Source organism: Poecile atricapillus, chromosome 2 (assembly GCF_030490865.1).
Source record: "Poecile atricapillus isolate bPoeAtr1 chromosome 2, bPoeAtr1.hap1, whole genome shotgun sequence".
In the NCBI taxonomy this organism is placed as follows: domain Eukaryota; kingdom Metazoa; phylum Chordata; class Aves; order Passeriformes; family Paridae; genus Poecile; species Poecile atricapillus.
In genome coordinates this window covers 20,371,866-20,395,717 of record NC_081250.1, presented here as the reverse complement: position 1 = coordinate 20,395,717, position 23,852 = coordinate 20,371,866, and the positions used below count along the sequence as shown (strand labels likewise).

General features: G+C 38.1%; 1 protein-coding gene across 2 annotated transcripts in view; it reads left to right on the top strand.

Moving 5' to 3' along the window:
• Positions 1–14,774, top strand: part of LOC131575189 (macrophage mannose receptor 1-like) — a 31,754-nt gene extending 16,980 nt beyond the window's left edge. For both annotated transcript variants that reach the window (XM_058830289.1, XM_058830290.1), the window contains 11 exons: positions 378–520; positions 2,045–2,159; positions 3,361–3,509; positions 5,055–5,157; positions 5,988–6,220; positions 7,710–7,875; positions 8,885–9,037; positions 9,287–9,403; positions 10,746–10,913; positions 12,809–12,850; positions 13,238–14,774. In XM_058830289.1, the coding sequence (XP_058686272.1) occupies positions 378–520; positions 2,045–2,159; positions 3,361–3,509; positions 5,055–5,157; positions 5,988–6,220; positions 7,710–7,875; positions 8,885–9,037; positions 9,287–9,403; positions 10,746–10,913; positions 12,809–12,850; positions 13,238–13,473 (1,625 nt within the window). In that variant the 3' untranslated portion in view covers positions 13,474–14,774. The remainder of the gene's footprint in view (positions 1–377; positions 521–2,044; positions 2,160–3,360; positions 3,510–5,054; positions 5,158–5,987; positions 6,221–7,709; positions 7,876–8,884; positions 9,038–9,286; positions 9,404–10,745; positions 10,914–12,808; positions 12,851–13,237) is intronic.
• Positions 14,775–23,852: the final 9,078 nt, after the last annotated feature.

Genomic DNA, 23,852 nt, shown 5'->3' with positions numbered 1-23,852 from the left:
AGATACCAGAAAACTCTAAGATTGTGAGAAGCTCAGGTAGGAAAGCAACCAGGACTGTGTCCCTTATATAGACAGAGCGATTCCAGAGATTTTACAGATCTCAGAGATTTAAGTATTTGAACCAAAACTCCCCTTTGTCAATGCTATGGTTTTGCAATATTGAAATATCTGTTTCTAGACTAATTATTTATATTCTAAATTTTGCTGGAAACCTGAATATTTCAAACAAGCAAGCATACAGTTACTTATTGTTTCTGGAGAAATCCAAATGCTGTAACCAGTTTTACTTCCTACAATAGATTTTCTTTAGGAAAGGACATTTTTTATCTCTCAGTTTTGTTTTGTTTTGTTTTGTTTTAATTCTAATTTTCTTTCAGGTACATGGAATGATATCAACTGTGGCAGTGTTGAGCTATTCATCTGTGAAAGGCTTAACAATACTGTTCGTCCAACTGTTACTCCCACTTCTCCACCACCAAAGGGTGGCTGTATGGAAGACTGGCACCTCTTTGATAACAAGGTGAAGTATGAAATGGCAATACATTGTATTTGTAAAAGAGCAGAATGAAAAAAAATCTTTGAATCAGTTTTTCAATTGTAGCAGGGTTTTTAGCTATCACAAATTATGTTCTGTTTATGTGTATTTAAAGACCTTAAAATTAAAAATCCTAAAACAGAAATTGCAGCCTCTCTTGGGACCACAGCAATTATGAGGGAGATCTTGAGACATACAAGAACAGAGCTTCATCTGGCAACACCTCTACATGAGGGAAGTTGCTCATCTATCTTTGGCAATACAAAACACTGGCAAAAATATATGTTCTCATTTACTGTGCTGAGCTTATCTGGCTCTTGCATGTTGTCTGGACACTTAATCATCCCTTGCCTACTATGCAATGGCTCTTAAGCCACCAAGGCATCTTCCCTTGAGCAAATTTATCAGGTTTTTTTCTATAACCAAAAAACTTAGGGAATTTAAATAATCTAGTTATAAGACTCACTGTATTTTATTATGTACAATTGCTCTTAACCTTCTCAAAAGACAAAACTTCAGGATAAGAGACTGTATGTAATAAGAATCCATAGATTTTATAAATGAAGCTATAAAGGGTAAAAAGCAACAGTGAACACTACAATACTTGTAATTAGAACATACCTAGTAATGAAGATAATTCTCATTAGCATTGTTTTGTCTAGCTCTGTCTATCTTCCCTTTGGTTGAGGAAAAATATTTCAGTTTGATAGAGATCCTTTTTCGAGATCCACTGGCTGTTGTCTTCTATTTCATTCTCTCTCAGTCCTGAGGAAAAGTCACAAACTCAGTGTCTTTCATTTCATGGCACTCTCCCAAGATAATCTCTCTCTCTTCCTCATTTCCTGGGAGAGGAGCTTCAAAGGCTCTTCTCTTGACTCTTCTCCAAGTGTTAATACACCATTTCTGATCACCTTCCATTCTCCTCAATTTTCCCACAAACTGACTGCTTAACTTTTCAGTTACATGCTTAGGATGGTTTGACTCTGACAAAGTTGTCTAATGACTTAAACCTCATAAGATCATATTACAAGAAATGACAAATTCATGGCTTTCTTTACAATGTCAGAATTGTTTTCTTTTCTGGTGATTATCCTGTGAGAACCAAATCTGGTTTGACAAATAGAGCAACAGAAGATGAGATATTTTGCTCTAATAACATATCTTACCCTTTTCTGTCATCTTCTTCAGCATTTCTATCATGGTCATGTCTAATGTCTCAGAATCTCAGAATTGTGCTCACAAGGCTTAATACAATGTCTGCTGAGATCAATAGACTGACATATTCCTTCTTTTAAATATATGCCAAAATATTGGGCTTTATACTAATTTTGTAGTACAGGTCTTCTCTCTCTTTTAAACCTAAAGACAAGCTAGAAAGTACTGTTAAATTAGCTAACCTCCCTTTTTACGTTAAATATCCAGTTTGTTTTGTTTTTTAAAAACAAAGATGTTTTTGTCAGAAATTAAAACAGCATCTGGATTCAGATTTGGCACATTTCTCTTTTTCAGTGTTTTAAAGTCTTTGGCTTTAATGAAAATGATACATTGACATGGCATGCTGCACGAAACAACTGCATTGATCTTGGAGGAAATCTGGCTACTATATCAAAAAAGGAAGAGCAAGGTAAAAAGTACCAATGTTTTGACACTGATGGTACACCATGTAATTCCTGATAAAAAAAAAATTAAAAAATATCTTAGAGCTTCTGCCATATATGTAGTAATTTATTCCATATTAATACAAATTTATGCTGAATGAGAAATGGCACCTTTGGAAAAAATGCTTACATAGGCTTTAGTGTCTTGGTTAACTATTAGAGCCATAGTTTGGAGGTTAATATAGGATGTACTGCTGAAATAGTAACATTTTTATAGAGGCTCATCATATAATTAAATGTCCATTTGATTAAACTAGCTGGTCCAACTACCTGATCCAAGGTCACTTCCAGCTTTGGTCAATCTATGATTTTATGATTCTATGCCAAAATAGCACACAAAAGGAGTAATATCCAAACCCAAATCACTGGTCACCTAGCTGCTGAGCCAATGCTGTGGGTGTCAGTGGAGGACACATCCTCAGGCAGCAGAAGGCTCCAGTACTGAGTCCCAGCTTCCCCCTGTTCCCCTTGTTCTGCTGGACCTCAGCACCTGCTGGTCTTGCTGCTCAGAATGTTGCAAATATTTTAAGAGGCTTCATGTTTGCTTGGGAGATGTGCTGCTTCAGGTCCTGAGGGATGCACATGGACAATCTCCTACCTCACTCCATCAGTGCTAGTGGTTTAAACTTCTTTTCTGTAGCAGAAGAAGGAGATTATTTTAGTGGAAAGTCAGTCTAGGCAGGAAGGAGAGCAGCATCTGGCATTCCACAAATTCATACATACTTGGTTACTAAGTAAGGGGTTTTTTGTGTTATACTTGTTTAGAAATGAAGTTATTAAGTCAGGTTAACAAAGAATTAACCAAAGTAGGAAAAGGAAGTTGGTGGACTCATTTTTGACATGCCAAGGCTTAGTGTACTCATGTTAATTTCTGTAATATATTAGAATATTTTCCGTGCTTCCTCAGATGATGAACAACATAGAAAAGTGTACAAATTCCTGTTTCATTAAAAATTTGCTCATCTTTGAATTTGTAAATTCTTTTTTTTTCAATTTTAACTCCAGATGACTGATGTTAAACATCTATTAATATATATTAATTTTATTTTTGTCATTTTTATAAAGAGAAAAGTCATCGTCCTGCTTCCAGACTCTCTAAAGTCTGCAGCATTGCAGAAGAACATGTTCTGTTTCCTTCTTTATACAATTTTTATTTTTTCCCTGCAGCTTTCCTTATGTCCCTCTTAAAAAATTCTGCAACTGATGCTTGGATTGGACTGAACGACATAAATCAGGAGCACACATACTTATGGACAGATGGCAGTTCAGTAGACTATACAAATTGGGCAAAAGGTTCCCGAAGTTACTACAGTATGGTGAGCATCAATTTCTCTTTGTCACTTAAACATTACAACTTTGGTAGATGAAAAAACCATATGTAGCTACTATTGTATTTCTGTCTTTTCCTTTATGAAGATTTTTAGTAGTCTCATTGCTTTTTAACAGCAGAGTAGCTGTGTGGGAGATATATCTACACACATTTTTTTTCAGCTTCTGTATTTGTCGTGGTTCTGTATGAGTTCAGACAGAGGTTTGGAAGAATTATGCAAAACTCAGACAAGTGAGCAATTTCCCTCACTTTACTCATCAGGATATTTGAATTAACCATAGCATAAACTATATTTATATGTTTTTATGGTTTTTTTTATATATTATAAACTATAATTTTGGGATGCTGTTAGTGTTACTTAGATTTGATGAAAACACTCAGATAATTGCATGCAGTGACAGTTCTTGGCACTGAGCCTGTCAAGTTAAATGTATTGAATGAAATACTCAAAAGAGGGAGTCTGGAACTTCCTTTCTAATTTTTATCTTCCCCTAATCTTCATTTTGAAAAACCCTTCCTCTATGCTTTGAAAATTCTGGCATCTCTATACCTTTTTGTGTGTAAAGTGTTATTCAGTAATTGTGAAGTGGCCAATGTAGAATACTACCCAATTATATTATTCCTATACTCCTGTGCTAGCTCTACCAAGTTTCTCTCTTTTCGTAAGAGAATTACTTCACATTCAGTTAAAATGGAACATAGCTCTTTGAGGTCCAGCTACCATCAGGCTAGAGCTGGGTTTTGGGATATCCAGGGCTTCCCCATCTCACACGTCTATGCTTTCTGCAGAAGGCTGTGACCATTCCCCTCCAGAAATCACTTCACATACAACTTCTTTCTCTTGCAGACAAGACCTGGGCTAGTGTTAGAAGGGAGTTTGAGGTAGCATAAGGTTATACTGAGGTGAGGTAGGGACAGCTACTGCCTCCTCCTGCAGGAAGCCAAGCCACATTCTTCTCATGCTTTTGGAGAAAAGGCGGAAGGTAAAGGGTCCAAAGTGCATCAGCAAGGGTGTGGGAGGTGTTCCCCACAAAAGGTTGTTTCTGACAAACTGCCTCTACATTACTGCACTCTGGTGACCACTTGGCTTCCTAATCCTGAAATGGGGCAGAAGGAGGAATTCAGCTCTCCAGATAAACTTCAGTGCTGAGATTCCCCATAACTTCGAGGAAAACAGCAGCAGAGCTGTGGGCCAGACCTAGCACACAGAGCCAGCACACCAAGCCACACACATGCACACACATACAGGGCCATGCACAGAGTTATGTACACCCACATAGTCCCAGACACATCCTCTGTGCTGTGCTTTGCAACTCCCTCTGTCATCCAAGGGCAGACTTTCCTAGGGCTGAGCCACAACCGCTTATTGCCATATAATGTGCCTAACCATTGGTTGTATGAATTTTATGACCTTCATATTATTCCTCTGTATGTGCCTGTATGTGATACATGAGTCTGTGTACCCAGAAGAAGTAGGAATGTTTTCTTCTTATCCACATCTTTCCCATTGTTAATCCCATTTGTCTTGTAGGATGATTGTGTCTACTTGATGAAGAACCCTATTGAACAGGCAGGGAAATGGAAAGATGAAGGATGTAAAGCAAGCAAAAGTTACATCTGCCAAAAAAATTCTGGTGAGTTTTCTTTCACCACTTTCTAGTAGAACTGATTTATTGTGGTAATTTCAAACTTGTGCTAAAAATGACTTTCCTGTAATTCTGCCCTAACCTAAATAAAATTAATCACAGTATCACATGCATTATGGACCATTTTAACAAGATGATCACACATTTTATTTTTTTTGGAGAAAATCACTTAACTTTTTCTATTTTAAAGACTAGACCGGTAAATAACAAAAACAAAAACAAACAAAAAAAAATAAATCTATGTATCATCATATAGTTTACTACTTTTGGCAATCAAAGGTGGTTGAGTACACTGTCTTTACATCTTCAAAAGTGGAATTTTTAATGCTGTACTAAAAACACTGCAACTTCTTTATTTTTTAAAACTGCCCAGCTTGATTTCCTTTAAATTCTTTCTCAGACAATTTCAGCCATGGCAGTTACATCTCTCTGCTTGCTCATGGTGCTTTTATCACACCCTGTTCCCTGTCAGAAGTACAACAAATGCTCATACATAATGGGAAAATGGAAGGAATTGTTCCTTTTAATGCCCTACATTGGTACAATATGGTTTGGGTAGGTCTGGTGCTTACAAGGCATATTTTTGGGGATCATACAGATACTAACGATAAAGATCGTTCTGACAGCATTAGAAAATTTTGTCAAAGTACCTGAAAATGTGGCTTTCATCACTGCAGGGATTTTTTGGGTATATCTTAATTTTTTAATGCAGTTTCTCTTACTTACATGACAAATCCAGTACACTAGAACTTGTCTCAGTGTTAGAAGTCTGAACCAATATAAAGTTAGATTTTTGGTTGTTCTTTTGTTTGTTACAGATCCCAAATTACTGCACTCCCAACCCACAGTTGCGGAGTTTGGCTTTAACAATTATGGTGATGATCGCTATGAAATCATCAACTACAAAATGAGCTGGGAAAAAGCAGAGAAGAACTGCAGGGACCAGTCTGCAGAACTGGCCAGTGTCCTGGATCCTTATGCTGAATCTTTCCTTTGGCTACAAATATTAAAGCATGGGGAGCCTGTATGGATTGGCCTTAACAGCAACATGGTGAGTCCACCAAATGCTTGTGACGGTCATACAAATACCTTAGATGAGCTGCTGGGCAGATCCACAGACGCGTGGCAGGAATCCAAACCTTGCAGAGGTTCCTGACTTCCCTCCACTTGAGGGGATTTACACTTCTAAATGTTTATTCATAGTGTAAACAAGAACTGCCACAGCCTACACTTCAAAGGGCACCAAGAATGTAGCTGCAGCAATGAGTGGCTTCAGTGGTAAAAGCGGTGATAAAGTTCTCACTTCCTCCATGGTCTACCACATGCTCCTGTGGTGGAGCAGTGCTGTTCCTGAAGGCACACTGTGGAGCACACCACAGGAAAAATTAGATTAAAAATAGGTAAAATACAAGGTTATTTCTTTGTGAGTAAGTTTTTGTTTCAATGTGTAACCCAGCAGTACAAGAGCTTGTGCTGGGCATTAGTGGTAAGAGCAGGGCTCTGGCAATGGGGACTCCTTAGGCTTCTTTTTGTAGCTAAAGCTGGTGCCTTTCTAAAACTGCCAACAAACCCAGCTAAGAGTGGAAAGGTCTGAAATGGGAAGCACCAACAGAGGCATGTACAAAAGAACATGGATAAATAAAATGTAGCTGGATATTTTTGGAATTGAAGCTGGGGGAAATCAAACTGACAGAAGTAGAGCAAGAGCTTTGTGGGACACAGGTGCTCAGGTGGGAGGAACTGGAGCTACATCTCAGTGAGAGCACTGGGAAATTTGGATTAGACAGGAATCTGGAATGAAACATGGCCAAGGGTCTCAAAGCAGACAGAAAAGGAAATGGCACAAAGAACAGAACGGGACCCTGCCTCCAAAGATCACAGGAGGAAGGATCTAGGCTGCACAGGATGGGGAGACAAAAGCCATGGATGTGACTAATGTCAGTCACTCTCTGCAAACACTGGTGATATCCATTGACAAAACACATGCTTAGCTCATCTCTGGTAGCTGGTCTGTGCAAGACCCACAAACTCACCACAAGCACAGTTAACACAGGTGGCTGGGGCCTGTGGTCCAGCCCCAAGGAAAGCCTCATCAGTTTTTCTGTCTCCAGTGAAACCTCAGATTCTTCTCTTTGCTCTCTAAATACCTGGACAAGCCTATGTTAGAGGAATGCTGACAAAAGTTTTTTTTCTGCAGTCTTTATTTGATCTGTGTGTATATGTGGACTCATTTAATAAAACCTTCATCTGTACATTTACATTTTTTACCTCAAGACCCTTTGCCCATTTAGAGCATGAGACAAATGATGTGAATTGAATAATATAGGCTACATGCTAAACTAATCTCTGTAGGAGCACTGCCCTACCTGCTGTGGAGAGTGGGAGTGTGGACCAGGTTCTTACATATTCATGGCATAATCTTGTGCAAGAAACCATGATTCTCAATTTTTCCTAATTTTTGTGTGCATTCAGCACAATCTTAATGGTCTTCCAATTTAATTCTTGTATGTGACATAATCATAATTGTGATTTTCTTTTAGAGTGGAGGCCAATACCTATGGTCAGATAGAAGGAGGAGCAGGTATCTTAACTGGGGCAGTGGAGAACCAAATAAAAACAAAGCCTGTGTCTATTTAGATTTGGATGGTTTTTGGAAGACAGCATCTTGCAATGAAACATTTTTATCTCTCTGTAAGCAATCCAATGGTAAGTTCTAAGTAGGACAAATGTGATTTGGGAGGCTGGAATTTGAGTTAATGTCTTTATTTTAATTTAGTTTTCCCTCATATGCAAAGGTTGTGATAGACCTCAAGTGTGTGCCTTGAGATAAACTTACTTTTTTAAGGAATAGCTCTCAGATCCAGTCTGTCTTGTGTGATTTCCAGACATTTAATTTCACAGGCCAGTCAACACATGCACATCATAAAGATAGCTATTCATATTTCATGCCACATGCCATAGTGGCTTTTTGCATCATTGTTTGTCAAGAGCTACAGAATCAGTCAACTTTAGCCTAACTATAAATATATTAATGATATACTTGTACATTTAAAAGTATCTTTTGAAATGTTGTGAGTCAAGAAACTTCTCTCAGTGTAGGAGCAAAATCAATTAATTTGTTTGTTGTTTCTGCTCAAATACTTTAGCACTCAAATATTGCATGCAATTTTCAAACGTGTTTCAAATTATACAAGAAATGCATAATTTCCGCACCATAATCCACAGCAAATTTTATACTAATTTAAGCTCTTTTTCCCTGTTTTGGCTTTAATCAGGTGATGAAATAGGCTATAAATTCTGCTTTTTTGTTGATTAGGATATATGAAGTACAAGGGAAGGCACAGACAAATTCTCTGACTGACTTTTCTAGAAACTGGCTAGACACAAGCCACAGATTTGAGGTGTTGAGATCCCTTATGTATACTGACTCATTCCTCATTCCGTTTCACAAGATTTAGGTAAAAATTGCCAGGTTGAAGACAAGTGCAGTTAGACTGGTGTAAGCCTCCTTTAGCAGACAGGAAAGCCAGCTCCAACCAGAATAGTTTATTACTAGTTTGTCAAACTTAATTCAACACTCTATAATTAGTTAAGTCTACACCATATTCCTTTTTCTGAAATAAACATCATATTTGTAGGGCTGATGTGTGGTGCAGGAGCAAATATTTCACTGGGATTTTGAAACTCCACTGAAACCTGTTTGTCTTCTTAATAGAGTTAATCCCTAGTGAACCACCACAGCTTCCTGGGAAGTGTCCTGAACCGAAGCGTGGTAGATCTTGGATTCCCTTCCGTGGGCATTGTTACTATGTTCACACCACATCTGAGGAAAGCTGGCCTGATGCTTCCATGATGTGTATTCAAATGGGTAAGTTCCCTTTCTTAATTAGGATGTTTTACAGGCTGCTTGTGTGTTTGGCTTCTTAATCCAGAACCAAATGATAATACCTAATGTGTGTATCAATTATAAGCTACACCTAATTGAAATTTATTATCAAGAGTTTTTACTGTATGGCAATGCTGATCATGAAGCATGTAATGATTTTTTACTGAGATAATTAATTTATACCAAAAAATCTCACTGAAACCGTATGTCATATTTAATTGATATTTTTAGGTGCCTCTCTGGTTTCCATAGAAGATCCAGCTGAAATGAATTTTCTCTTACTTTACTTGTCTCCACTTGCAAGCGACTTCAGAAAGTTTTGGATAGGATTATTCAAAAATATTGATGGTAACTATTTCACAATGCATACTGAGATGAAAACAGATACTAAATAAACCGAGCAAATACTGAATACTACTAACATACTAAATAATAGTACAAATATGCTAAATATTTAATAAGTAATCAGTGAAAAAAATCCTAATAAATATTTAATCGCTTTTACGTTAAAATACGTAAAACAAAAAAACTACCAAGGGTCTATGTTTTCTGTATCTTTGTTGCAATCAGAGTATATTTATCCATAAAAGGTTTTAGATTAGCAGTTCAGTAGTTGGCTAAAAAATTTTCTTATTGTCTTTTTTAACTCAAATTACTTTGACATTTAACACTGCAGTATTTTAAGCAAAATGTTGTCTTTTCATTGAATGTTGAGTTAAATGAAATTAAAATTTATTACTAGAAAACACAGGGCATAGCATCTCATATGAGCTGCCTAGAAAAATTTGTTAATCTAAATTTCAGTGGTTTTTCCATAAATTTTTGGTGGAACCTTTAATTTTAATCCAAATATCTTTAGTGTCATCATTTTGTTTGTTTGTTTTTAACTGCTGTAATTGCAAATTTGATGGTCTATTCTATATCATCATAATTCCGAATCTAGTTTTTCTTGGCAGACGTTGAGGGTAAACCTCCAGAGAGAATCTAGACTGGCCTCCAACTTCTGCTCAAGTCTGTGTCTCTCACCACCAGCAATGGTGGGGCAGGCTGATCTGTTCTACTGAAAATAAGCACTACAAAAGGAGGGGGAGCTGCAGGGAGGGACAGAGGAAGTGGCACTGAGGCAGCTGGATATGCCAGGGTATGCTGCCACAAAACCACACCCTGAGGGAGAGAAGATGGCTATTATTCCTACTTGATGGGAGATGCTTGACTGTCAGCAGGAGATGAAATGATTAAAGAGAGAGCTAATTCAATTTGCAAAGATAATTAATTAACCCATCTCTAATAAAGTAGTTATTAGCTGATCTTGAATACACACATAAAGAAAATCTCCTGAGCACTCTGTATGCTTGCTCTGCTGATACTGGCTTGTACAGGTGCTTTTCTTCAGGCTCCCAGGCACAGTCCGGGGTGCAGGCTTCAGCTAAAGGTCCTTACATCACTGACAGCTGTGAATGCTAATGAAGTTAATTAACTTTGTGAGCACTTGCATTTGGTACACTCCCACCTGAAAAGCTCTGGCTGTTAAAGGAGTGAGAAATAAGTGCTCTAGAGTTAGAAATAGGTGTTCTGTGATACCAATTTATTCAACTAAGAAATCCCAGATCTGATCTGATACGTCACTGACCGGTAGACTAGAAGTTATTCTCCAACTCATTCACTCACTAGGTAACACATTTGATTTTAGGAGAATGGATATGGATGGACAGAAGTGCAGTAGAATATGTCAACTGGGAGAAGGGAGAGCCTACAGTACTTTTTGATGAACACTGTGTTGACATGGATGTCTCAAGCGGAACTTGGAGGACCTATTACTGCTCTGTTGACCAGAATTTTATTTGCAAAATCCCCAAAAGTAAGTTCTGAATTTCTGTGCATTGGATTATTTTAAAAGTAGTGGTTAATACACATCAGGCCAAAGCTTTTAGGCACTGGGTACACTTTATACATTGATGCTGGTGCACATGCATCTGAATGAAAGCCAAGAGTAATTCCTGTTAAAAATGGTGAGAAATAATGTAGGAGAATAATCTGAGTCACCATTCCCTTCCCTCAGTTTAAAAGCGTTGATTTCTGGGCATTTACTGGACAGTGGGGTAGGGAAGGACATATCTTCTGTTGAGAGTGCAGAGAACATTCATGAATAATATGCTTAGAGTGCAAGGAACAGTAAAGGATGAACAGATTGTTCATCAATCAAATGATGAACTAGAGAGTGCTGAGAAGAAAGGCAGATACTCTCCTGATAGGTAAGCTGAAGGGAAGCAGTACAAAGTCACTGAGCTCCTGCAGAGAGAAGGCAGGTGCTGCTGATGGGAACAGTACCACCACAGTGAAATGTGCTGGGATCTGCTGGATGAGCATCAAGGGAGGGTGTGCAGTGGGGTCCAATTAATTTCTCTGCTGACAGGGGCAGTGTGAGACGTGCTAGGACCACCAAACATGGTATGGTTAATTTGTAATGGTTACTCGTGGCCCTGTGGTGTTTTGGATGACAACTGATGAGAAATCTGAATGTCACAGGCTGGGGCAAGTCCTGCATAAAACATGAAGGATGTAAATCTGCACACATGCAGCTGTCAGGGTCACTGTATGTGCACAGACCCTGCTGTGCCTGCACATATCAGCTGGAAGGCAGTTTGAGATAGGTCACGTTTGCCACTGGCAAACAGATCCACCACACAACTGATGTAGCAGAGAACCAATTCTGCCTGTGGATCTTCACAGGTTGGCAGTGGAGTCATCCTTGAACTTTATAGGGCCCAGCCAGTCAGTCCTGCAAGCAATTAACTGAATCATACTCCCCAAGCAATGGAGGGAGGAAAAGGAATTGGCCTAAAAATACAGCTAAAATGCTAAGTACAGCTGTGCTTTCCATTTTTGCAAGTTTAAAATACATAATTCTTTAGTATGAGGTGTTAAGCTTTACACTGTGGAAGAATAAAAACTTTGAATACAATCTACCTTACATAAAAAGTGTTCAAAGCAATGAATAGTGAGATAAAAGGTAGTCCTGGGGTTTTCTTCTTTTACAAGTGTTTTTAACAAGTATATTTCATGGATTCGGCATCATTTGTTAAAACATATTTTTCATATATTTTTCATGTGCACATACTTTGTTCAGCTCTAGGGCCTCCAGCACAAGAAAAACTTAACAGGGTTATTTTTAAACTATTTGAAATAGTTTAAAAGTTGGTTCAGAGGAGGACTTTGAGGATGGTCTGAGCACTGGAGCATCTCCCATATGAGCACAGGCTGGGAGAGCTGGGATTGTTTAGTCTGGAGTAGAGAAGAGTCCGGGGAATCCTTACATCACTTTCCAGTTCCTAATGGGTGCACACAAGAGAGCTGGAGAAGGACTTCTTCCAAAGGCATGAAATGATAAGGGGCTTTAAAATAAAACTGAGTGAGGTTAAATTACATATTAGGAGGAAATTCTTTACTGTGAAAGTGGTGGGCAACTGGAACAGGTTTTCCAAAGATGTGGATACCCTGGAAATGTTCAAGGTCAGCTTGGATAGGAGCTTGTGAGAAAATAGGTGTCTGGAAGGTGTCCCTTTCCAGAGCAGGGGAGCTGGAACTAAAATAATCTTTAGAGCTTTTTCCAACCCAAACCATCCTATGAGTCTATGATTATTTAAAATTTGTTATTATTTGTTATTAACAAAGTAAAAATTATGTATGCAGTATTTATTTCACTGAACTGTTGCTTTCAAACTGTATAATATACATATTTTTTTAATTTTGAAGTTGCTGAAGTTGAGCCAACCCATGATTCACCTGTCAATAATGGTAAGTTGGTTTCTTTTAGGCCAAATAAACAGAATTTTCAAGAGGTTTATAGGTGCTCATTATTTACAAGTGTAATTTCCACTTGAAACGTTAATTTAAATACCCATTTATGTCATGATCATTTTAATTTTAATCTGTTCAAAATGAGAACATTTCTCTCAAACTGGATGTCTTCTTTTTTTTTCCCTTACAAGTTGTATATAAAATATAATGCTTTTTAGAACAGATTAAGCCAAATTTTGCATTATTTATCTGGAGCATGCATCAATTTTAACTGCTATAATTGTTCACTTTTGTTTTAACTCAGTTCCTTACTTAAGGATATTTGTTGTATGCAACAGCAGTCTCTGGGCCTTTGTAGCAATTGTTCTGTTTTGTCTTCCACAGCATCAATACACAAAGCTGCTTCATCATCAAGTGGTTTAGGTGGGATGATTTTTATACTGGTCTTCCTTCTGCTAGCTGGCACTGGCCTCACATTGTATTGTTTCTATAAAAGAAGACTGGATCGACAAATGTTTACAGCTGGGTTTGACAATGCCATATACCGTGGTGACCTTGGAACTCATGAATCAAATTGTCTTGTGACCAATATTGAAGAAAATGAGCAGGAAACAATTTAATAGGCTGGGTAATCTTGGGCCTGAGTTTGAAAATAATTAAAGTGTTGGCATACAAGAATTCTTAAGGAAAGCAATTTTCTCCTATGGAAATTCTACTTAAAATGGGTGCTTCTTGCTTTCTCTACTAGCAGGAACAAGCAAACTTGTAAGGCAGATGCCAAGATCTGCTCAGAAAGCAGCACCTGGGAGTGCCTTTTAGTACCTGGGAGGGTTGTTGAGCTCTCACATGGACCTGGAGCTATTTTGTGTCAGCCAACACTCAGGCAGCTCCAGTCTCTGCACATATCCAGCATCATTTTTAGGCACAAGAACCATGTTCACCATATTCAGTTGTGAGAATATGGTCCTTAGCATGTTCCAAAAAAATATAACCAGACCTGTAGGTATCCTGAAAGTGTCCTGTTGATCTCCAGCACAGACTGGCAGAACTGCACAGGCTGGCAGGATGTCCAAGCTCACCTGGTGCAGATCCCAGGTCCTAGCTTCAGCCAAGCAGTCTGCTCCAATGCTGTGGGTCCACATCTTCTCTTTGTTACTGAGGTACCACAGAAACTCCTTGTGTTGCCCATTATATCAGAATTAACATCATTTCCTCCCCTGTTTATGAGTGATGAAAAGTGTAAATTGTATTTCTTCTGCTGAAGTTCTGTAACACGCATTGAAAGATCAGCTATGATGAGAAGTGGGAATGTATAGTGAATAGTAGTGGTTTGTCATTTAAACGGTCAAGTAGGGATCTCACAGAACGCTGCAAAAGGGCAAGAAGGAAAGGAATTATACTTAATTCACACCTGAATATTTACATAAAAAGTATTCTTGATGTCTCCAATGCCAGTGTAGATTTCATAAATTTTTAGGCCATTTTTTCAAAGCCTAATGAAACTTAACTTTAGAAAGTCTTTTGTAATTTCTAACCAAATTCTCCCTGTCCAAGTCTGTTTTAAACCTTTGAGTCTCATTCTAGACTTCCATCATGATGGAGCTGATGGCATTGCATCTCATACTGGTCTACTGGTATAATCTCAGTCTTCATAAAGCCTAAAATAGACTCATGTACAGGTGTTCTTAATTTTCACTTTCCAGGTGTCTTTTATGCCAAATGCAAACAACCAAATGGCTCAAAGATCTTAGCACAGTGGATGTCTTTATTTAATTTGATACTTTTTGATATTTTAATCTTTTGACAGGTTTTAAATGTGTTTAAGTTAAAATATTTTGTTGTGTGTATGAATTACATGTAAATATGTTTTTATTCTGCATTGGTTCACTAAAAGGGAATTAAAAGGCTGATTCTAAGAAAAGTGCGTGTCTCTTCTTAAACAGAACAATTTATCATAACAGTAAAAAGAGGAAGGAGGGGTGGGGCTCTTAATCTTTTATACACAAATGAACATCCACTTTTCCTGGTCTAGCATGTTCTTAAATGGTCTTTACCAACCTGTGAAACTGTGTCTCATTGCTTCTTTATCTATAACATTTATTTATAACATTTTTACCCTAATAATTGTCTAATGAGTGTTGTAATTTAAGACTACTTCTGTGCTGTTCTGCTTCAGTAGTTTCTGATACAGATTTTCTATATTGATAGCACTTTCATATCTCCTCTCAATATTTGCTGATAGCAACACTAGCTCTTCCTTTTGCATTTCACTGGCTACGTCTTCCAAATCCCTCATCCCTTCTGCTCCCTCCTAGACCCTGTGCTGTGTGTGGTAAGTACTTCTGGTAGTCCACTGCCCCAGTAGATAAGGTATTTCAGCTGATATCCTTGCAGCACTGAGCAGATTAAAAAGATTTAATCCATTCTTGTAACGCCTTCCATAAAAGACCCTTCTGTCTGGCTTGTCTGAATTAGTTCCACAGGATGTATAATTTTGGAGAAAGAAGTGGCTACCAGAAAACAATAGGCCAAACCCAGGAAATATGCCTAATGAGAAGTCAATTAGTGAAAGTTTCCAAGGACTGATAAGCCTTAGCAGTCCTGTTGTATTTCTGAGAACTGAACTCAGAGTTCACCGTGTCTGTACAGGGTTTCTAGTGCCCATGGGCATGAGCAGAGAGAGGATTGTGTATCTTGGACCATATCAGAGACAGCAGTGGGTGATGCTTGGTGGGGAAGAGTGAGACCCTCTGAGGAACTTTCCAAACATCTCCTGAGAATTCCCTGGAGTGCCAGTATTGCTCTTTGAAACTGAGTGTGCAGCTGGGATAGTTTCAGAATATTGCTCCAACCAATACTGGTGATTGTGAGTGAACTCTGTGAGTGAGGAAGTGAATGTGTCACGTGAATATTTATTTGCTCATTATTGTAAGGGCTTCATTCTATTCATAGTAACAACTTGTTAGAGAAAAACCCAAACAAACAGAACAACTTGTTTTAAGAAATGCAGTTTATGATCTGCATTTCTTCCCTATCAGTAAAATAGGAATTTACAAGAAAATTGAGTTTTCCATACATCTTAATATGATGGATTTTCTTCTCAACCTGAATGGTTACTTGTAGGTTTTTATTCCAATTAGTCTCCTGCAGCTAGAGCTCTGAAGGAAAGCTGCTGTTGCCACTATTTCATACCAAATCCTAGCTAACAGACCAGCTCCAAGAATACTCATCAGACAAGACAGGTCCAGTACCTAGTTTAAAGACTACTTGTGTGGAGGTAGGAAAGAGATACTCATCAAATGCTCGGACACAGAATTTGGTGGTAAAAGCAATTTTTCTACCAGGCCTAGGAACCTTTGATGTTACACTGCTGTAAACAGAAATGTGGGAAACACAATTTGACAACTTGTCCTGCTTCCACATAAATTCTGGATTTGGTCTTACAAGCAAAAAAATAGTGTTTGTAAAATACTTCTCCACACAGAAAAGATGTTGACACCTACTTTCTCAGTTGCTTGCCCTTGCTGTCTCTATATAGGATGGTATTTTAGAGAGAATGGCCTGCCTGTTCTCACTATTTTCATTATATCCATATCCTGTAACATGGATGAAAATGTAGTTGATTCTATACTTGAACTTATTATAATGTAAGAAGTAGTTACTGCCTTTAAGGAAGGAAAAGCTGTGGAAAAATTCACCATTGTAACTTTCTCTAAGGTCAGACAGTGACATATACAAAGAAGAATGGAACATCCTCCTCCTCCAAAATAATACCAGTTTACAGAGAAATTTTTCTAATATCAGTATCAGTGATACTGATATCAGCTATTAGATTCAGGCCCCTGGCTAAACACAAGTCAAAAAAGAAACTGTTGAATTAAAAGGCTGTGCTTCTGTCATTTAATTTTCTGAAACTAGGGGACTGAAAAAGGAAGTGAAGAGTAATTTGGAGCAAAATGTAAGGAAGTTCTATAAATGCAAAGAGAATAGATAGATAGTTGTGAAATGAGCTGGTGCCTTTAGGCCAGATTCCAATGGGCAAGAGCCAGATTTTCCGGGGTCAATAGGAAAGGTGTAAACTGCTCCATAAGCATAACATTGTCCTGATGTCACTGTATCTGGACAGAGGAAGAGTTAGTGTTCCTTTTGTCTCTTCTCAGCTGTGCCCTTATCTGACACATCCAGCTTTCTGGGCACAAGGTTTTGCTGTACACAACTATTCATTATCTGTAATATAATCTTTTGAAGGATTTGGTTCATGTTTTAAGGATGTCGTTAGTGGTTCTGGCTCCTCTGAGGATATATTTCCTCTCATTTCTGGAGAATTCATATTCATATAGTCATTATACTGACTATTGATCTAGACATCTAGCTGAAATCTATCTCACACACTTTTAGAACTGACTGATAAAAATTTGCTTTATAGTTGATAATTAGGAATATATATGGAGGACTTGCAGTTGTTTTGTTGCCCACCAGAAGAGGCAATTGATGACAAAGAGGTTCTAGACACAGGACGGAATTACGTTCAGTGACTGGAGGAATAAGGGTTTGTGCAGTGAGCAACACTGATTGAGGATGGTAAGAGGATGGCAAACAAAAATACAATGCTAAGTTTCCAAACAAAGGATCTTGAAAGGAAAGGATCAAATAGCAATGAAGGAGTTTGGATTGAGCCAGAAGTGCTGCCCATTCCTAGGAGAGACAGGCAAGGCTGAGCATGGCAAAACAGAGGTCTGGGAAATGCAGATGCTGCAGGGAGAAGTGCAGGAAGATAAGACCAGGAGGTTGTGGGGAAGGAATAGAGGGTTAAATATACTTTGCATATGAGAATCGAGGAAAAAAGCTGATGTATTTGAAGTGAACTGTGGCCTCAGGACCACTGTTCAGACCAGGAAAAAGAGTTTGTGTGTGGATGGGGAAGGGCTGGAATGTGTAAGATATTTGTATGTTTGTTCCTATTCGCCTGGGTATTCTTGTGTTCTTTGGAAAGGCCACAGCTGGGGATCAGAGATGAAGGCAGGCTGCCTCTCCACCTTGCTCCTGATGTCTTTCACAGGGCAGAGCCATCTAGAAAGATGAAGAAATGGTTTCTTACTTGAGAGCGGTGAGTGTGCAAAGGGTGGGGCTGATGCTTCAGAGCACTGTGCTAGTGTGCAGAGGATGGGAGGGAACCCGGGGTTTTCCTAAGAGGAACAGAAAGTGGACCTGTGGGGAAGCCTCTGGGACAATGGAAAGGAAGAGGTTTTTGCTAGAGTGTTACAGAGGAACTGCGTGGGTTGTTTTGCAACCCAAGAAGCCACTGAGAGAAAGCTTACAGCAAGCACTTTCTCTGCAAAGACACTGTGCAAAGTGGAGACGTTTGTTTTTAAACAACTTGTTAGAGAACAAACACCCCCTGGTGTTCCCTCTGGAACAAGTTTAGTTTGAAGAAAAGGTGCTGAAACTTCAATCAGATCCTGCTAGGTCTGTCCCCTTTGGGGTTCACAGCGGGTGTTGGGAAGCGAGAACAAAAGGCAAAAGAAAGGTTTATTGGCCTTCAGTGAGGGGGGTGAATAATCTGTCAAAGGGAAAATGGAATAGTAAAAATGAGGCTTGATTACACAACTCCCATCTGCACAAAGATTTCTCCTCCACCCCATGTTTCAAGAAAATGTTTTCTTTTTTTTTTTTTTTTTTTAATTCTGATGAGTGGAAACAGTAGTCTTTGCTCTTAGCAATAGTACTTTTCATTTCAGAGCTACCACATGAGATGTTCATGCTTGTCAGGCTGCTTTTGAAAGTAAGCTTCTGTTAAAGGCACCCTTAGCTGTGTGCATTGGCTTGATACACTTAAAAGCACACAAAATTTAGGGTCTATTCAGAGAGAAATCTATTTGCAACAAAATTTTAACAGGAAGTGGGAAATTAGAAATATGCAATCTCCATGTGTTGCAAAGATAACAAAAGTCTGGAAAAGAAGAGGCCATTTATCTCTGCCAAAGCAGGTTCATCCAGTGCACATAACAGAGAAATTGTCCATTGTTAGCTGGATTACAAATGAAAAGGAATTGATCATGCCACAAAGAAATGGCTACATTATGGTCAATGAATATGTGAAATTCAATGACATAGAAACTTATCGTAGTGACACAAATTGAGAAGGGATTTTAAATAAATGAAGATGCAAGATAGAAAGGAAGGAAATCCTTAAATTTTGCTTGAAAGATGTTTGCATTCACCTAAAGAATCATAAGAGAAAACCACAGTCTATGAATTTTCTTCCTTTAACAATTTTCCATTGCTTCTTTTGTGCTTTTATAATTTGACTAAATCTGCATTGGCTGTTGTAATAATTTCAATTCCAGAATTTTAGTATTTCCTATAACTCCAAATATTCATAAGGTGTTTTTTTTCCTCATTTTTTCATATGGTGTTTGATAGTTCAGACAACTAAAGTGTCATTCAGAGTGAATTTCGTAAGTGGCTTCTGCCTGTTTCTCACATTTGGTGTGTTCAGCATAAGATGACATTCTACTCTTGTTCTCATGCCAACCAAGCTTGACTCATAGTTTTTCAACTGATGATTTCTAAAAGAAACATCTCTGAAGAATAATACACTCCTTTTTTTGTAAATAGCCTAGTGGTAGACTATTATGGTTTAGTTCAGAGGACTAAAATGTAGATTCATTCCTTTCCATGAAGAGCAATGGTAGCTCTGTGTGTGTATTTTTTACTATTACTTTCATTAAAAGAAATTTTCTCTGATCAGTCTTTCCTTACTTTGGAATCTTGAATTTTGCATTTAATTTCCCAAGCCAGTTACCGTCTATTCTTTATGAAGTTAATTCTCTATTTTAGTCTTTGGATACTTCCTGCTGCCACTCCGTGCCCCACTATTTGGACTTCATCAGGAAGTGTACATGCCCAGAAACTGCAGGACTGGATGTCTTCTAAACAGCATGAAAATGGTCCACATACGTTTTTGTATGTAAAAATGCCTGAAATGAAAAGCCACATTCATGCAGGTGTCACTATTAGGTACAGTTACTGATAAAGAGTAAGAATGAAAGAAGCTTGGGAGAGCCAGCCTATTTTGTGAACTAATCTGTAGAAGACATGACCTAAAGGTCCTGTATCACTGGTAATGCTTTAGAAAAATTCCTGAATTAGGGATGGAGATGGTAGTGAAGGAAAGGAATTCTTTACTCTATGCTTTGAAATATTCCCATGATTTTTACTGTGTTCAGGGTAAACTGTCTCTCTGCCCTTCCTTAGTGAGTGAGTGATTTTGCTGTAGCTCTGAGATGCCCACAAGATCAGTTAAGGACAATCTCAGCTTCTTCAGAGGCAGGCAGGTGCAAGGAACAGCACAGGAGGATCTCTCTGGCATCTTTTTTGCTCTTTGAAGCAGGTCAACCTGGGTACAAGGCTTTGGCTGCTGACAGGAGTGAGGTGATCCCAGGCCAACTCGGGTCAATGGCTCTGCATGTGGACCCCAAGCATGTCCCTGACATGCTGCTGCACTTTAGAGATGCAGCATCTTTTATTTACCACTGAGTGGAGTCCTTAACAAGTCTACAGATGTGCAAGTCTGGATTCCCCAATTGTTTTGTGACATTTTGCTCAGAGCAGCTTGGCAGTGAAGCAGAGCCTGGCATCACAGCCAGATTGCTCAAGGCGTGGGTGAGAGCTAGGCTTGTCATCAGGTTACCACAAAATCTTTTGGCACCATTGTCAAATACAGTTTCTACCAAGTATTTAATACAGAATTGTTTGTTTGTTTGTTTAACAACTGAGAGAGGTGCTTATAAAACAGTGATAACTTCAAAATGTGTGTATTTCTACTCATTATAGTTCAGTGGCCCTTTCTTTGGACAATGTCTTATATCAGTTACTCACCCTGAGTCTCTTCCTGTGGCTGTGATTACTACATTAACCCATGTGGAAAGCTGGGTTGATGCTCCCATATATCCAACTCCCATGGCCACGCAGATGAGTGCTTCCAGTAGGTTGTAAAAGATGCATTCCAAATCAAGGTCCAAACCAGACATGAACTTTCAAGAAACTGAGGTCCCAATTCTTCAGGGAATAAATTATATTGCAAGTGTGAAATAAAACCACAACAATCAAACAATCTAAAGAAATCAATTGTGAAAGAAATTAAGGAAATAGGAGCTAAAAGCAGCTATTTTCCTCATCCTCATGTTTCTGAGTGGCTGTGGGTACCTGTTTATCTTTCTGAAGTCACTTATATTGTCTCCCAATATCAGATTCTCTTCCTAGACTTCTATCTGCCTCTCAGTACTCTGCTTCCTGTTAGTACCTTAACCCCTGCAATTTGTTTTCCTCAGTCTCTTCATGATGAGACAGATGTGCAGGGCCCCTCAATTAGTACCCACTACTTACTGGTCCCTGCAAAAGCAAATTGCCATGGAGGAGCACACATGGAACCAATCTCTTCATATCTGTCTGTGTGAATAGACAGAGGAAGCAGAGGAGAGAAAAGCACAGAAGATGCTTCACCTTAACACAGAGCATTGTGCCAATCTGTTGCCATGATGTAACTGTCAAGTTACACTTTACTCCATATTCTTATAAAAACAAACATTATATAAATCTTCAGTACACAGACACAGTGTGTTATCTTACTGGAATGTGTCACTTCCATGTCTCACTAACTGTATTGTGAAACAATGTTCAGTTCTTATTTTTAAACTTCAAAATACCTTATTTTAAATTTAGGAGGGATTTCAAAGATGCTTGAATAAGCATATTCTCTATAGTTCTGAATGTCCCTGAAAGAGAAGTGGGAATGTAATTTATTTTTTCAAATGCTAAAGCAAACAATAGAAGACATGATATAATTTAAAGCTTAAAAGTCTTAGAATTTTATATATCCTGTGAATAGGAACCTATAATCATATACATAATAGATAGGGAACTGAAAAGGTCCTGCCCAAAAGCAGTGTCAGCTAAAACTGATTGGCTGCTGAAAGATCCAACATCTATTTTAAAGTTTCCAACAGCAACTGTGATTTCACTGCTTGCCTGGGTAGCCTTGCCAAAGCTTCTGTACTAAAAACGTTGGAGTGCTTTGGTGTGTCACTGGCTCCTCAGGACAGCTGGGCTGGAGTGGCCCAGTAATAATCTCTTGCTTGCTCCAGGGCAGGCTGGCAATAGCTGTGATCAACCTGCTCCGTGGGAAAGGTCCCTGGAGTGCTGGGCATGCCAAAGCGGACCTAGAAACCCCTTTGGGGAAGTGTTCACTGTCAAGGGTGAAGGACACATGCCTGCACTCCCTTGCTGAATACAGCCCTGCAATATTGCCTTTTCCTGAGTACTATTTAATTTAAATTAATTAAGGGTGCCTAGTTTACAGCTGGGCTTAAACCATGAAACATTTTATAAAAATATATAAACATATATTTATATTAAATAGATATTATATATATCTTTATATATTATATTATACATAAAAATTATATATTCTAGATTTAAATATTATTTAATTAAATATATTTATATTTAGAAATAATTTTAAAATTATAAATAATTAAATATATCATATATAATAAAATATATCTATTTTTATATTTATAATGTATATGCTATATTATATACAGTATATAATTAAACATTATTTATATATTTAAATATTTATATAAAATATTAAGTTAAGTACACTTAGGAATACTTTCCCATTATTTGAGCTGTTAACATACAGAATGGCACTAAATCTTTCCATAAACCCCTTGTCAGTACACCTACCAACCCAACATAAGATACTAATTACTCTTCTTTTTTTAGGACTATGATTCCTTATTATCTCATCATCATCTCATGATTAGGAAATACCACTGCTTTTTCTATTACTTTTTCAGGAATTTAAGTTAATCTGCCTGTTTTATAATTACTTGGTGTTTGGATAAGTTCAAACCTTGCCTGGCTTCCCCCAATGTTTACTGAGAGTTGCAAATTTCTCCAAGTATTACAGTTTGTCTCTAAGAATTAAAAATTATCAAATTTATCTACTTAAAAAAAAAAAAAAGGGTTGTCTTGCAACCCAAACATTACATCAGGTTTTGATCTTTAACCTATCCTGTTGCTTTATGCAGAGTTGGACACAATTTGTGTAAACTAAACAATGCTCCTGGTATAGGAAATGGTCTTGCAAATACTTCCTTATCTTCCATTGTTTACATGCCTCCTAATGAAGTGTCTGACAAAATGCTGTGGAAATGAAGAGCAGGCTTTAAACGGTGCATGCTATGTTTCCATAAGAAACATTAAACTCATGGGTGCAGGAAGACTGCCTCATGTAAAATGAGAAGAAAAATGTATCCTGCACTGAAGCTTTCCAGAGCAGACTTAAGTGTGATAGACTATGATGCTGCCAAGTAAAAGTGTGAGATTACTGAAAATGTGGGCAGGAGCCCCAGCTCATTTTAAATGCACATTGGCTTCATAATATGGAAAATCAGCTAAATTAAGAGTACTCTGTACATGCAGTGATCTGAACAGCATCCAAAAAAAATGTACTTTGATGGATGATGTGCCTACTTAGACAAATATTTAGAGAAAAGAGGTGACTGAAAAAATAATGACATTGGCTGCAGAGAATGTGGCTAATGCATAGTCCTTCAGCTGGGAGTTGGCTCTGACTTGAATTTGAATCTTGGCCAAGGCTTACCAGATTTCTAGAGGCTATTCGGACCATCCTAGCAGTTTTTAGTGCAGTGTGCCATGGCACAAGGTCTTGTATCTGAAGAACTAAAAACGTTTTCCTAGATGTCATATAGACTTCACAGCACCATAATTTTGTGCAGATGCAAAAATTAGAGGATTTATGGTTTGACTTGAGGGGAGGAGCACCTCATAAGTGGCACAAGGGCAGAGCTAGGGACAGATACACCAACCTTTAAAATTTTTGTTTTGTTCCTACATGAATTTGAAATCAGGACAGGTTTGGGTAGAGCTCAGTTCTGATGAGGTATTTTTTAAGGTGGTTACACATGGT